This window comes from Varanus komodoensis, unplaced genomic scaffold (genome assembly GCF_004798865.1).
Source record: "Varanus komodoensis strain SLA01 unplaced genomic scaffold, ASM479886v1 scaffold11, whole genome shotgun sequence".
Classification (NCBI taxonomy): domain Eukaryota; kingdom Metazoa; phylum Chordata; class Lepidosauria; order Squamata; family Varanidae; genus Varanus; species Varanus komodoensis.
In genome coordinates, this window is record NW_025335317.1 from 33,514,317 (window position 1) to 33,530,390 (window position 16,074).

At 44.4% G+C, this 16,074-nt stretch overlaps 1 protein-coding gene across 1 annotated transcript in view; it reads right to left on the bottom strand.

Annotated features, from left to right (window-relative positions):
- The window catches only part of CACNA1G (calcium voltage-gated channel subunit alpha1 G), a 385,442-nt gene that overhangs the window by 165,527 nt on the left and 203,841 nt on the right, over nt 1–16,074 (bottom strand). The window contains exons 4-7 of the mRNA XM_044420034.1: nt 14,667–14,764; nt 8,968–9,127; nt 1,363–1,654; nt 678–770 (exon numbers count right to left, since the gene is read on the bottom strand). Of these exons, the coding sequence (XP_044275969.1) occupies nt 678–770; nt 1,363–1,654; nt 8,968–9,127; nt 14,667–14,764 (643 nt within the window). The remainder of the gene's footprint in view (nt 1–677; nt 771–1,362; nt 1,655–8,967; nt 9,128–14,666; nt 14,765–16,074) is intronic.

Consider the following 16,074-nt stretch of genomic DNA (forward strand, 5'->3'; position numbering starts at 1 on the left):
TTTTTAAAAAGAACAGAATAGAGGGCATGAGTCCTGCGACAGATTTGAAAAGGAAAGGCGAAGAAGTAGCCATCACTAAGGAAATGGGCCTTCCCTATCTCCGATTGGAACAAATTAATCACTTAACTGATGGGCTAATTTACCACTTATCATCCTTGCACAGACAAAAGGGACACATAGAACCATTTTTGATGACCTCCTTTGCTGGACCATTTGGGAAGTAAGTTCGCATTTGAAGAAGTGATGAAAATGTCCCACTTGCAACTGCAAACATGAGCGTGAATGAGAAAATGGTTGTTCGGAAGAAGCCTGCGCATTTGCCAACTTGCTACCGTATTTGCCAGGTGTGCCCTCCCCGCTTTGACAATCTGCAATAGATTTCACAATTTAAAAACAGGATGCATTTTCATGTGTGTGGAGACACTTGGAAAAGTGCATTTTCATGTTCAAAAATCCCTAAGTGGCTGTATTTGTCAGTGAGGAGGATGAGGCACATGGAGCATGTGGAGCGGGGAGCCTCAAGAAATGGGGACGCTGTTCCTTCTGGGTCCATTTCTCCCTCCCTCCTCTCGCCAATTGCCCCTTCCTTCCACACACCCTGCGTTGCTCTGTTTTCTAGAGCAACCCAAGCAGAATGCCTCTGGTTGCTGCAAAGACTGGAAAGAAAAAAAACTCACAATGATCAGGAGAATGAAATAGATGAAGTTGTAGAAGGAATGAGCGTCCATGACGAAGTACATGATATCTACCCAGCCCTCCAAAGTGATGACCTGTGATAAAGCAAAAGAAAGGGGAGTCATAGGTAAGCTTGCCTTGGGCTATCAAAGATACAGTTGTGGATACTGAAAAGAATGGATAAACTAAAGTTTTTAAAAAGTTAATGAGAACAAAAAGAACAGCAACACTCAAGGAATAAAGAAATTCACTGATTATAATTCTTAGGAGAAGCTTACTATCTAATGGAAGACTGGATGTATCAGTTACACAGCATATAAAAGTGGTGTGAGTGTGTATTAGTCACAAAAAAGTAGGCATCTGTGCTTGATTAGAAAAAGATACAACAATGTTGTTATTCATTGTAGGTTATATGTTAGATAATGGCTAAACAACAACAATAAATTGGCACATACCCAGGAACTGAGGTTGGGCAAAATATCATTTCATGCCAGTTTAGTACTGATGCATTTTATATTTATCATAGGTCTATAAGGAAAAAAACAGATACTAGTGACTCTCCACCACTGAAATATTACTCCCCTGTTATCAGAATAAGTTGTTTTAGAGCAGGAACAAGCATTGACCTAGCTTTCCCCCTACAAGGCGGATAGCCTATTGGGAGAGTGAGGGCAGTATGTCATTCACCTGAAATATTGCAATCCACGCATAGCCAATGTTATCAAAATTGATCGCTCCTTTGAAAGGGTTGTGTTCCCCAGCAGAACAATTGGTGTAATACTGGTTCCAGTTGACACAAGAGGTGTTGGTGGTGTCGTTGTAGGAATAATAGTCCAGGGTGCACTCCAGGCCTTCTTCCCTCCGCGTGGGGATGCTGCGGCAGTAACGCATCCCGTTCTCTCGAGGCTGCGAGCAGATGAAGGGGCTCTCATCCTCATTCTCCGTCTGGTAGTATGGCTCCAGCTCTACTGTGTAAGGGCTGAAGGAGAGCAGACATGTGGCAGGTTATGCTTGTTTCAGTGTTCAAGGCTTATATCTGATCTGTTTCCCTGAAAGGGACAACGAACACGATACAGGAGCAAGAGCGTGCTTGAGTGAAACGCGGGAGGCGAATAAGCAGCTTCACCACTTCTGTATCACGAGCAGCTGGGAGCCCGCCAAGCTCTCAGCGAGAGGCAGACTGAAAACAAACAAGAGCGAAACAAGGCAGGTCGTTCGCAGAGGAGGCGGCCCGTGCAAAGCAGCCTGGGTCCCTCACGAGAGGAAAAAGGGTGGGATATAAATGCAAAGTAATAATCCTAAGAAAAATAATCCGAGGAACTCACGGCCCTGAGATGCCAATAGGATAATTGGGTTCAGACAAAGCAATTAGAAAAAGTAATTGAGGACAGGGGCATTTGGATTGTGCAGGAGGGCAATTTAATTTTTCAAATGTCTGTGAATGGCTGATGTTTTGAAGTTCAGAAGTTAATGTCAGATAATGTTGCTTCAAAATGGCCCTTTTTCTTGAATAATTTCATCTGAACTGCTGGGTCTGGCCAACATCAGAGACAGGATATAGGGCTGGATAGGCCTGATTTACTGACCTCAGAATAGCAATCATTATGTCCTTGTGGATTGCATAAAACAACTGAAGCCATTTGAGGAAAAGCAGAATCCAGAAAAGATTGGGTAGCATGCATAATTTGAGTGCATCAGTCAGTGAGAAAGAAAACATACCAAGGCGTTTAGCGACTTGGCCTCAAGTATTCAGGAAGGATGAACATTAAGTTAGAATGTCCATGAATAGCCTTTCCTATTGAGAGACCAAAGGAAAGGATGCAAGGAGGAGGCTAATACGCAGTTCCAAGTCTGTTTATAAAGATTTTACTCTTTTGGCTTAAAAGCCGGCAATTTTAAAACTAGTACTGCTATTAAAAATACATAATTGTTTTTACTTATATCTTTCTTGTCTTGTTTTATCTATCAGCTAATGCTATTTTCCCACTTCCTAGGAGCAGGGTGGGGGCAACAGAGCTGTTTTTCAACTGGCCCAGGCATGATGTGTGTGTGTGTGTGTGTGTGTGTGTGTGTGTGTGTGTGTGTGTGTGTGTGAGAGAGAGAGAGAGAGAGAGAGAGAGAGAGAGAGAGAGAGAGAGAGAGAGAGAGAGAGATTTCTCATCCTCAAAATTCTCAGTGTGCCTTTTAAAATTTCAACCTATTCAGGTGAATAATGATATTCCAAAAGGAGTAGCTAAGATTCCCCCCTCTCCACTGGATGAAGAGAAACAGCAAAAAAGTACAAACCTTACTGGGATTAAGGGACTGGCTTCACACAGTCTTATTCTTCCCATGGCTTGTTCTGGTTACAGGTCAGTGGAATTCGCCTAATTCCCCTCAGCCTGCACAGGTTACTATGTTGTGTGATCCGTGGAGGCAGCTTGTTGGAGGGGCAGTAGTCCTCAAGTAGGCCTACTCCTGGCAGCCATGCTGCCTGCCAGGACATGACAAGCCACAGTAAGCTGGGTGCCCCTGGACACCCTTAAAAGGGAGCAGCTGAGGGCACCCTGCACAACGGAGCACCCCGTGGCTACATAAGCCATGGTGGGTTATCATGTCATGCGAACCAGCCCAGAATGCCCTTCAGAAATGCCACTGTTGCATTTCGTGCATACGTGCACCCCTGCCTCTGGCAGGCACCATTTGTAGCCCCTTGCCTTCCTGGCATTGGAAAGGAAAATTCCTTCAATAAACCCTGCTGGACTAAGAAGCCAGTTCAACACACTGGCTTGGTTCACACACCACAATCCTCATGGCTTGCTTGCTGCCCATGGGGATTGACATGTCATGCAAACCTGTAGCAATTTCACCAGGGTCAACAGCCCATAGCTTGTTCTAGAGGTTGCTGTACTCCTGATGGGCTGTCATGTCGGCCAAATCCAGTCAATCAACCCTTCCGTAAGTATAGAAAATCAGCTAGTGAGCCCCATGGAAAGAGTGACTGAGTAACTTTGCCACACTGCTATGGGACTCCTGGCTCAGCACCACGACCAGCCACACTCCAAGTGTCCAAGTAGCACTTGGCGGCAGCCAGGACAAGTGTCCCTCTCTCCAAGAGCTGTTTCAGTCTTCTTTCGCCTTACGCAATCCCCTTTTTGACAGCTCTGAGCAATCCCTCCAGTGGTGTTCTACTTTGGAGAGGCCCAGGCTGGTCCACCTTTTTTTTCTGTTTACCCCAAAAATGTACATAAATATTGGTACACAATATTGTTTTGAAATATATTTTTGGCCACATTTGTGTGCAAACTCAGAGGAGAGCAGGTATGGCCATAGGAACCCTGTGTACCCAGGTAGGGTACTGCTGCCAAAATCCAGTTGGCACCCACCCCATACCTGCCCACCCAAGGTTACAGCTAAGCCAGCACCCCCCTTTGAAACCATGTGACAGGTGACAGAAGGTGCACTATCCCAGGGTCCCAAAGCTATTTCTGAAAGAAGGGTGGCACGCTGAACAGCCCCTCTGTGGCAAGAACCTTGGGGGTTTTGGGGGGAGGTGATGTTTCCCCAGGTTCTCCTCATTTTTGCCCTTGTTCCTGAGATTCTACCATTTCAAGAACAGGCAAAAGTAGGAAGCCTCCTGTTTTTTCTTGTTGCCAAGATGCTAGTGGAATTTCCTTTTTGCGGGGAAGCACACTAGTCGCGACCTTGCCTTTCCCTGACAGAAAGAAACATGGTAGCGCCTTCCCTCTATACAAATGAGGCTTAGAAAGTGGGGTGGAGTCTGAAGAACCCCCTTTGCAACGTGATGCTTAAGGATTATGGAAGGAGCACGTATGTCCTCCGGCTGCCTTCAGTTCGCAAGCGCACCCTGAAAGGGTTGCGCAGGGAGGAGGGGAAAGGAGGACCCCACAACCCATGTTGACCCTGACCGACTGTGGATTGCTCACATGACAACCAACCTAATGTACCTTATTGTCAAAGTGGGCTAGTGTGACATGCAAACGTGGCCACTCACACTGGTACGCAAAGGATGTGAGTGACACCTTGCCAGAAAGTAACATCCTTCCACCTTGAGGAATGGCTACTTCCCTGATGCCATGAGGACTCAAGGTAAAGCTTGGAAAGCCACATTTAAGGCAAATTCAGCTGGGCTAATGCCTGAAGTATTGCTTTTGATGCCATTCATTACCCTGATATTCCGGTTCCGTTAAAGAGCACGCAAAACAGCAGCTGCACCGGATCTCCCCAGAATTAAGCTGTTGTTTGTTTAATATTTGTTTATTTTTGCCAATTTACCTAAAGTGATTTTCTATGTTAATGAAGTCCCTCCTCCCTTTGCAGAGAGAGGAAGCTTCCTAAAAGAGAGGAATGCAAAACGTAAGGTGAGAGGGAAACCCCCTCCCTCCCCTCAGCGCAGGATTCTGTATCACGCTGAAGGCTGCATCTGCTTTCGCTTCAAGCAAGTGCACAAGCAAAAGGGAAAGGTGCTAGGCAGGCCCACCTTCACAGCACCAGCCGAATCGGCACAGACCTCCTGTGCAAGGTCAAGGGAATCTTATATTCAGCCCTACTCAGGCTGCTCAGCAGGTTGCCAAGAAGGCCCTCCTGCCCCAGCCCAACACTGTTTCCTTGCCGCACTGAAAGCAGCCTTGAGATTCAGTACTGCAATAACAACCCAAATCTGGAGTTAGTCAGTCACCCGTAAGTAACACAGAAATCGAGATAGGAGCATGACTAACTTTTCCTGGATCAGGGCCAATGTAAGTGAAGCACTTGAAACACTCTCAAGTGCTATGCAAATGCATTCTGTATAATTATAAATACATTTGAAGTATTGCTCTTGTACACTATTTGGCTGGCAATGTTTTCTACTAGCTAGATTAAGAAAGTCTGACATAATACATGCAAATATAATTCAACAGGAACGTCTCTCTGTGCTTTAAGGGCACGTTTTTCATTACCTGGTGGCAACACTATTAATAATGAGTTATTTATGTCTTCTGCATGGGGGGGAGGTTAGTTATTTTGAAAGCTTTTGTTCTACAGCAGCCCCCCCCCAATCGGATGCTCTCCAGATGCGTTGGGCATGTCACCTCCTATTAGTCTCCTCTAGCTGGGCCAGTGACCAAGGATGCTGGGGCTCTCATCTAAAACCCCTGGGAGGACTCAAGGTGGGGCAGGGGCTTCACAAGAAGCAATGCTAGCAATGCTAGGAAGAGGACCTGTGCATTTTGCAACTGGAAATCCAGGAATCTATAGATCCCATATACCAGTGGAGGCGAACATATGGCACCGTGTGCCACTGTGGGCACACAGAGCCCTCTCTGTCAGCACGCGAGCCAAGTCACCCCAGCATCGCCCCAGCAGCCAAGCGTCAGATAACAGCGCACGTGGGGCCATGCGCATGCTCAGAAAAGAGTAGCGGTGCCAGGCAATGACATCACGAGCCACGACTCATTAGTCTCTACTCGTCCGAGCTTTCACATGGCCGGCAGTGCGCTGCCAAGGATATATATTTTTTTGCTTGGACTGGCTGTGAGTTGTTTTTTCTAAATTAAAACCTCAGTTTTCAGGTTTTATTGCAGTGTTGGCACTTTGTGATAAACAAGTGGGTTTTAGGTGCAGTTTAGGCACTCGGTCTCTAAAAGGTTCACCATCACTGCCATATACATATAGTGCAATGGGAAAATCCAACCATGGCAGACAGACAGGAATATGAGGTAGCCAGTGTTGGCCCAACACATTTTGCTGCCTGAAGCAAAATCTGTGTTGTCCCCACGCACCCTCCTAGAGCCAAGACCTGGAAAAGCCTTGCTGAACTTCCTGCCTTCCTCTGTCCTCTCCTCAGCTGAAGCACATCACTTCCTCCTCTGTCATAGCAAGATGAACAAATGTGCAAAATTCAAGCAGCTTGCATTCTGTGGTTTGGGGCTAGAAAGGATGGGTGGGAGGTGATGGGATGCACTGAGGCTGGAAGTGCCACAATGAGGCCACACGACACTGGGGGCATTGAAGAAAGGGAGGAAGGGGAAATCAAAGGAGGTAGGAGAAATCATAATCATCAGTCTTGGCCAGGGAGAGATTTTCTCACCCTCTGGGTATTTTGATGCTGTCCCAGTGTAGAGGCAGTTGTAAGAAATGGAATGGAGGTGGGGTGTGTGTGTTCGAGAACAGAAATGTTAGCCATGTGTTTCACAAGGCTGCTTAAAGCAGCCCCTCTTCCCCTTGAACATTAAGTCCGGGGGTCAAAAATTACTTAGCTGCCCCTCTGCAGATAGGAGGTGGCAGAGTTCTTCCTCCTGCCTCCGTCAGTCTTACAACCACCACCTCTCAGGCCGCTCACTGGAGTTTTCCTTCTCCTTCACTCAGCGCCACAGACACCCTGTACAAGAGAGCCTCAAGCCCTCAACTCCACCCATGAGACTAAATCAGGAGGTGGCTGAGATGTCCCTGGGCTCCATGCTTTCCCTCAGCATCCAGAAGGCTCCTGTGGAGATAATACAGTTGCCTTTTTCCCTACACCACACTGAATAAGACAGAGTATACAGTTTAATGTCGCATCTTTAAATAAAATATCCACACTTATTAGACTCAAATGTATACATTCCTGCCTCAGGATACCTACTAATATTTTAGTAAGAAATTCACAAGTTGACTAGCTTTCACCTCAGGAGTGGTCACACGACTGGCACATTGGCTAGGCAGCTCTGAGGACAACGATTCAAAGGAAAGTGAAAGCAAGGCTGAAAGAAAAAAAGTTGCTCATGCTTTCCTACCAAGGACATAATTTGAACTCTGCTACTCATTCAGTTTTGACCTTAGTGAAGAGGCACTATGTCTCACCTCTTTGTCTGGTTGCCCAGAAAATAAGGCCTCAGGCTACCAGTGGTAGATCCTGAATCACTATGTAAGAGAACAACCAATGCATGATGAAAGGAGAGAAAAAACGAGAGAAAGAGAAAGGAAAGAGAGCAAGCAAGCAACCAAAGAAGCAAGCAAGCAAGCAAACAAGCAAAATGTCCAACTTGCTATTGGAAATGAGCATGAGCTGGAAGGAATGCAAACAGAGATCAGTGCATATTTGCCCAAGTGAATATCAAGCAATAACATATACAGTAGCTGCTACTGTTTTCACTGAGACTGGGCAATGGGGAATTTTTTCTTGCCGATGCTTAAACAACTTCACTGGTTTTAAAACCCTAACACAACTTGACCCATAGACTGCAATCACCCTTTCATGCTCTCTTCCAAATTCCCCTGCTGAGGCTATGCTGAGTGGGCAGTCAAAGGGAAAAAGGGCGCTTTCAGTACCAGCCCTTTCTGAGGGGGAAAAATCCTTAGGCTTTTTGGCTCTCCATTTTATCTCTGCTCTTTTGTTAGCCATTATTTGATTTCGGTGGATTTACAAGCCTGCTAGTACCAATTTTTTTTATCATTAAATTGCCTCGAAAACAAATTCCTGATAGTTGACAACAATGAAAAAAGGGTGATGTAGCAAAGGATTTTGGACAGGTTCATGCTGCCACCTACATCTTCTTCTTTGTGGGTTGTGCATCTTGCACACAGCCTAGAGTCCTACCCAATTGCCATATGGGCATTCAGGGAATAGAGTCATCCCACATTGGAGTCCTTATGGGAATGAGCATCTTCACTCTGAGAAACTCTTTGCTTGCTTGCATATGCAAAACACCTTTGCAAGGATACCTTATGACAGGAGTTGGCAACTTGAGGTCCTCCAGATTTTAGCCTACAACCCCCATCAGCCTTTAGTCAGTGTTGAGGAATGATGCAAGTTGTAGGCCAAAACACCTGGAAGCCACAAGGTGCCTTCTCCTGTCCTTAGGACATATGTTGTTGTTGTTAGTCGCAAAGTTGTGTCCGACCCATCGCGACCCCATGGACAACATTCCTCCAGGCCTTCCTGTCCTCCACCATCCCCCGGAGTCCACTTAAGCTCACACCAACTGCTTCAGTGACTCCGTCCAGCCACCTCATCCTCTGCCATCCCCTTCTCCTTTTGCCCTCAGTTGTTCCCAGCATTAGGCTCTTCTCCAGGGAGTCCTTCCTTCTCATTAGGTGGCCAAAGTATTTGAGTTTCATCTTCAGTATCTGGCCTTCTAAAGAGCAGTCAGGGTTGATGTCCTCTAGGACTGACCGGTTTGATCGCCTTGCGATCCAAGGGACTCATAGGAGTCTCCGCCAGCACCACAATTCAAAGGCCTCAATTCTTCGGTGCTCAGCCTTCCTTATGGTCCAGCTTTCACAGTCATACATTGCAAGTTAGGACATATATTGTGCTGAATTTATACTTACAAGCTGAAGTTTTCTGGTAGGAAACAGCGGTTCCTGAGCAGACCTGCCCAAAGCTGGACTCCAACAATGCCAAATATGAAGAAAACAAAGAAACAGAGGAGGAGAACATTTCCCAACATGGGAAGGGTGTCCAAAAGCAGGGTGACCAGGATACGCATACCTAAGGAGGCAAAGGAAAAGCATCAGTCAAAGAGGAGAAGTCCTATTCAGTTGGTTCTCCTTGCCTCTAGGATGAGCAGAGGATAATGCAAAATGGCTACATGCCCCCACCCCACTCCAGACTTACTTTTCAGTGTTCTGGTATGTTAACTCTTGGAACAATTTACTTAGTCCTAGTATGTACCACACATTTACACTGATGCAAACCCTTATTTTATTTATGTATTTATTTCCTTTCATTTCTATACCATAGCTGAAACTTTGCAGGGAGGGGTTCATGAGAGAAAATAAAATGACACAAAATCTTATTAAAAACATACAATAAAGAATAGCTCTGTAATGGGTAATTCCCTAAAGCCTTGGATATCCCAGTATATCTTTAAAAGCCTCAGCACAGAGGGCCACCTTAACCTGGCACTAAAGAAAGGGCAAAGATGATGATGACGATGACCATGATGACGATGATGAAGAATCATGTTTCTATACCACCACATTAGCCCATAGGAGTCTCTGGGCAGTTTACAATTACAATAGATGAAAATGATTTAAAATAAATAAAATAATTTCAAGGAATACAACATCTTTATTCAAAGGATGACAAACAGGCCACCTCAGTAAGGAGGTCATTCCATAAATGAGGGCCACCTCAAAGGAAGCCCATCCTCTTGGTGCTGGGTAGTTTTCCTGACCCCCTCTCGGAACGTGGAGGAATTCTTCAGCGTTGAATTTAACTTCAAGGAAAATTCCTTCCTGGTCTTATGAACATGGAGACATTAAAACCACAGAGTCACGGATGGTATGAGCTTCTCATGGCTTCATCACCAGACTACACCAAGCAGTGACATCACCTGATACATGCAAGGTGAGAGATACTGTCTTCACATATGTAAAGGGTGACCAACCTCTTATAAAGGAAAGGCTCACAATCAGTGGTGCAATGGTATATTTTAAGTACAGGAGCTTCCCATTACAGCCCCCGTAGCTTTACTCTGAAGGAGAAGCCATCCTCACAAACCTGAGGTTCTGCATTACTATTGTTTATACTCAGATGGACTGATCCTGTAGTTTAAAACTCCATAAGCAATGATTTTCACAAGGATCATTCCAGGCACAGACCCCCAGGGAGAGTCCAACATGACAGTCAGCTGTGTGGCTCTGTCTCCACAAATCAACTCTTGGCATCTCCCTTTCCACCAAGAACACCACGGGTCTTTACTGCCCATTCAACACCAAGGCAAAATACTTTACCTTACAACCAAGAGCAGTATGTGGTTGCTAGGAAAATTCGCTTACCCCTAGCTAAGATTGTAGTGGAGCTAAGAGTAGACAGAGAACTTGGAGGATGATGGCAGATGATACCAGCATGCCTGCTGATAAAAGTTACTGGTTGCCATGAGCTCCGGGTCTACTATACAACTGAACAGAATACAGAGATTTCTAATATGTATACACTAATACAATCTCACAATTAAGCTGGAGGAGCATGGCTGCAGTCCTGTATCCTTGAATAATTACCCTTCAACTCCATGAGTGAGTCTGACAATTCACAGTGTGTACAGAAAATTGGGTAGCAACCTTTGGGACAAAAGAGGAAACGCTCCTTTACTGCTCTTGCCAAGTTTGCTCAGGCACTTATTTTCATTTTCTTAGATACATTGTGCAACTGTGCAGAAATGGTTCAGAGTTCAGTGAGTGGGGAGATGAGGACTCCCAGTTGGGTGATGTTGGGGGGAAAGTATTTACTGTTAGAGTGCGGGAGTCATTTAGGTTCAAAAGCAACCTAAAGAGGATCGAAATAGGCTCCCCCACTTTGTGGCTAAATGTGTTTAAAAACCAAGAACACGGATTGTGATAGCCAGGAAACAATGTGTAAAGGGTTAATAAAAGCCATGGCAAGCCAGCACTGACTTGTGAATGTGGCAACTCAGTCATGCTGCATTCTGGGATACCCGTAGGAGGACTGTGGGGAAAGGAAAGGAGAGGGGCCAACTATCTAGGACGGAGCCCATACTCTGTTGGGCCGCGGATGGGTTTTTCACACAAAAACCCACTGCCAGGGGCAGAGCGGGACTGAATTCAAAGAAATGATTTACAGCCAGCTGAAATTTATTGCTTCTTGTGGGTGTGGGGATTGTCATGAGGAGTATCTGTGCTTCAAAATGTGGGATTACAGATGATAGCAAATAGGGTGGGACCAACATGATCTCAAATAGAAGCAAAGCTCAGCTTAAAGTCCCTCCTGCCTGTAACACAGCTTTAAGAGAGGCATTTCATGCCTCTTCCTACCCTAATTCCATTTTGCTCATTTAAATCCCGTCTCCACAAGTATGCATGACTTTACAAGACAGATAATTCACACAAGGTCAGGAACATTCAGTTCCGTAACAGAAAAACAAATTGATGGAGACTTAAGTTGACATTTGCACAAAAAATTATTTCATCCGACATTTCTGCAATATTCAGTTCATCCTTCTGTCTTCCTGTTCTCCATTCTCTTTCATATTCCTTGTCTTTTCATCTACATCATTCATATTGATCTTATTTAAAGAAACCTTTAATGCCATTTCCTTTACCTTTATTCCTCAGCAAGACTATTTCATATTTATGTTTTCAGATCACCTGCTTGCTTCACCCGTGCCAAAGTAATAGCCTGCCCTCTACGGATGCACCCCACCATCTCAAAGCTATTCCTAAATGACCTCCTTTAGGTCCTTACATGTATTATTTATTCAGACTTGTTCTTTGCTTTGCTTCCTTATGTTCCCGTGCAGTCCTAGCTTTGTTGCATGGGAACAAAGTTAAATTACCCATGATTTGCAAATACATTAAGTGAATTACATCCACATTTAGAGAGTGGCTGATAAATTCAGCCATCCATCACCCCTGCTTGTGGGGGTGGGATTACAAGAGAGATTCCCAAGCCATAAAATGATAAAAGCAGTGGCAGCAACAACAGAGAACATGCTGCTGGATTAAAACTAATTTAAAGGGATTAGAAAGGCCAATAGAGTCTAGGAATTTCCTGTTTCTGACAGATGGATCAAGGTCCAACTGCTTCATGTTGTCAAGGTAACAGGCTAGTTTGACAAGATGGCCTTTTTGGACCGATGCTGGCTTTGGACTCAGTGCCACAAAGTCTTGCACCCAGCACACACAGAGTTAAATAGAGGGGCAGGACTGAGTCCCTCACTTATTTGGGCATTGACTCAATTGGGTACATTCAAGTTAGGGTGCATACAAAGTTTCCTTGGGATTTGAGAGTTTTATTATTGTCCTAATATGACTAGCACTAACTCCTGATTGTGCCATAGGACTGTGAGTTTTGTTGTTTACAGTATCTTCAAGCATTTTAAAAAAATGAGAATCAGTGCTTTGCACTAGGAAAATATATGCAATTAAGATCCTAAACCATTAGTTGTGTGTGCAGGACATACTGATATATTTCTGTAGGGACTTAAGTAGTACATACTGTGTATGTATAGGTTCATATTTATCTATGCAAATTAATACACACATACAGGCATACATAGATGCAGTGCTTTTTTTGTAAAAAAAAAAAAAAAGTGCCAGAACTCATATCTTGTTAATCTTTTATTTAGGGTTTTTTTTAAGGGTAATCTTTTATTAGCAGGACCGGTGGTTGAGAAGTAATAAGTACTTTTTTTCATTTTTAAATTTGGGATCACACTTTCACACTAAAAATTAAAAAAAGATGTTCAATTCACCAACTTTTTTTAAAATAAAGAAATTATTTACCTTCTGCACATAGCCAGTCACTCTACACACACCAACACTGTGTAATGAAACATAATGGTCACCGCCTGCAGTAAGCACTCAGTGCTTCTGCACATAGCCAGTCACTCTACACACACCAACACTGTGTAATGAAACATAATGGTCACCGCCTGCAGTAAGCACTCAGTGCGCAACCACATGACCAATCACAAGCCGAGCAGCGCCAAAAGCCGAGCAGCGCCATCACAACCAGCGCGGACACACAAGCAGCCCGCATGCACGATTTTAATGATTTTGCCGCTGAGTCCCACAGGGCGATTCAAAATCATGTGGAAAATCCATTGGAAAAAGGTGCCGGAACGCTGTTCCGGTGTGTTCTATGACAAAAAAAAAGCCCTGCATAGATGTATCTGCACACCCTCCTCCCCAAACACATACCATTATAGTGGGCAGCAGATTGTAATAAAGCTGCCATGGTCAACCTTTGAGTCCCAAAACTAGAGAGGAGTTCAAAGCAAAAACAACAGTTTGCATTTATTGTATGGAAAGTTTTGGAATGTGACAATACAGGTAAAGGCTGTTTGTGGAAGTAGGACTATCTTGGTCATAGCATAGATAGTTGGTCAGCCTCTCACACATGGCAAGCTGACTGTGCCTTACTTGTTTCTTTTAAACTGTAGAGCCAGACTTCACGAGTTCCCCCTCCATAGCTTAGAAATGTTGGCCTCTAACAGAGTAGTCACTCTGAGAGGCAAAACATAAAGAGACTGCACAGATCAGGTAAAACTCAGGACTGAAATGTCCACCATTGAGGAAAACAAGTCTTGGGAGAGGCATAAAGAAAAGTAGGACTACAGGCCAGAGGGAGAAAGCCAGCCATTATCAGAATTCATTTTTGTGTCTAATCAACCAATTTTCCCAAACAAATAATTGTATCATATTCTTCTGCATGATTTTTCCAGCGAACTGAGAGGAAAGTGACCTGTGTGGTCCATCTCATTCTTTCTGGAAGGTCAAAGACACCTTGAATTACTCTGACATACCAAAATAATATGGCTCACGTCATTAACTTGAGATAGATGAAAAACTGGCATAGCCTAGAAGAAGAGGTGCCTCAGCGCCAACTGTCCAAAGTTAATTCCTATTTGGCATAGGCATGTCATAAGGACAATAAAATTCTAAGGGCGCATGAGGTTGAGCAGAAGGTCATGAAGCTTGTAGGGGAGAAGAAGGCATGAAGTAAGTGAAATTCCACATGGTCAAAGGGCCAGTGATGTTTAAGAGACAAGTTTTTTCCTTAAAACAAAGAGTATGTGGCAACCTTCAGGAGAGGAATTCTTTTTCTTACCCTACCAGACATTTCATAGACATTCATGCACACAAGTGAGGGAGAAACACACAGTGCCCGCTTTTCTATCACACCTCAGGTCTCTCCAAGTTACTTTTTCACTCTGCTGAGGCCCATTTGCAGAAGACAGTTCAGCAAGGGAAGCAGCGCACAAGGAAAGCAAATGCATTTGGAAACAAAATAGCAAGTCCGATTAATGATTCACTCCTCCTTTGAGAAGATGGCTAAGATGGATGGACTATTCATTAGAAAGAGCACAGTGGTGTTAGGCTGCTCATAAGGGGATAGCAGTACAGAAACACAGTCGCAGCCTGCGTGGCGAGGAGAGGCAGGTGAGCCTGTTAAATGGATCTGGGAAAAGATCTAAGGTGCCCCAGTTATTCTTCTAAACCCATATTGTCAGAAATAATGAGCGAGTATCAAGAGGAAGGAAAAAGGGGGGAAAGTTTCAACTTACTAGGAACTCTGTTAATGGCTCTCAAAGGCCGGAGAACCCTGACAGTCCGAACAGCTGAGAAACTGACATTCTGCAAGTCCAGAGAGTATTCCAGCATGCTGAAAAAAGAAAAGAAAAGTCACAAATAAAGGAAACACATCAGAGTTCTGCATGAAAAAAGGGTTGGATGAAGCATTCCCAAATCAAACTTTTCACAAATGGTCTCCAGCTGGACTTCTTCCCATGAAGAAAATGTCCTGGAGGAATGACATATGATTATTTGTGTATCAGAATAAAGTTCTCGTGGCAAAATTACTCTAGAAAGCTTATTTATCTTCTGATCATCTACATGTTGGTTGCTCTTACGTAGTAAAATTTCGGAGAGGAAAATGTTTTCCAAATATTATTTTACTCTTCAGGAACCAAGAAACTTGCCTGCAAACAGAAAAATATATAGTGTCAGGCTCCCAAGATGTATACAGTGCTGCCAAGATATGTGATCAAAGGTGTTTCAAGGAATAAAATCTGTTCTAGAACCAAGTCTCAGTTTATGAGATCATCCTGGGGTGTGTTATTGGTATAAATATAGATCAGCTCACAGAATTGTTTTCACACCTAAAATACCTACCGGAAGGACTCCAAACAAGGGATCTTGTTGATGGCGATAAGTGGTGGCAGTCTTTCACTAGTCAATTTGCATCAGTTTGCACTCTCCTTTTACCTCTGCCCAAAGTACCACTGCCAAAAGCATTTAACTCTCCCTTTTCACTCAGATGAGGTGTTGCCCTTCCTCAGATCCCTTTGCTGACTTCCCATCCCCTTTCAAATCTTGCAGAAACTCCTTGCCTTTTTCTTTCAAACTACCCACAGCATCCTGCCACATCCTTTAACTTTTGTTTCCTATTCGTCTTTCCCCATCGCGGTGGATGAGAAATCTGTTTGGTTTGCATTTTGATAAGCCAAATCACAAGAATGAATTTCTGTACAGGAAAAAAAAAGCTTACATGGAACTGGGACAGTGCAAGCTCAAGCGTAAAAAGATGAGAAGTCAATGAGGTCAGACTTGACAGGTTGGGCCACCTCTATGTCCAAGTCAGACACTGGGGCCAGTGGAAGACCTTTTCCATTCAGTGTTCCACCCCGTCTCCCTTGCTACATGCTTTACATGCTTTCCTGGCTTTTCTCTCTTTCACTTGCCCAATGAACTGGAGAGTAAATGCACTGCCGCCTCCCCCCCCCCCCCGGCAAATAGATCAGATTCTCCCCTTCCCCCAAGGAACACACAGCTGAAAAGAAGCCAAATGCACAGCTACTCAGACAGTAATCTCATTATCTCCTTAGAGTGCTTACTCTTGAGAAAGTCAGCACCAGAGTGGGGTGAGGGTGTGCTTGCTTTTGGGTGCACAGAAATGGAGCACTGATCCCACTG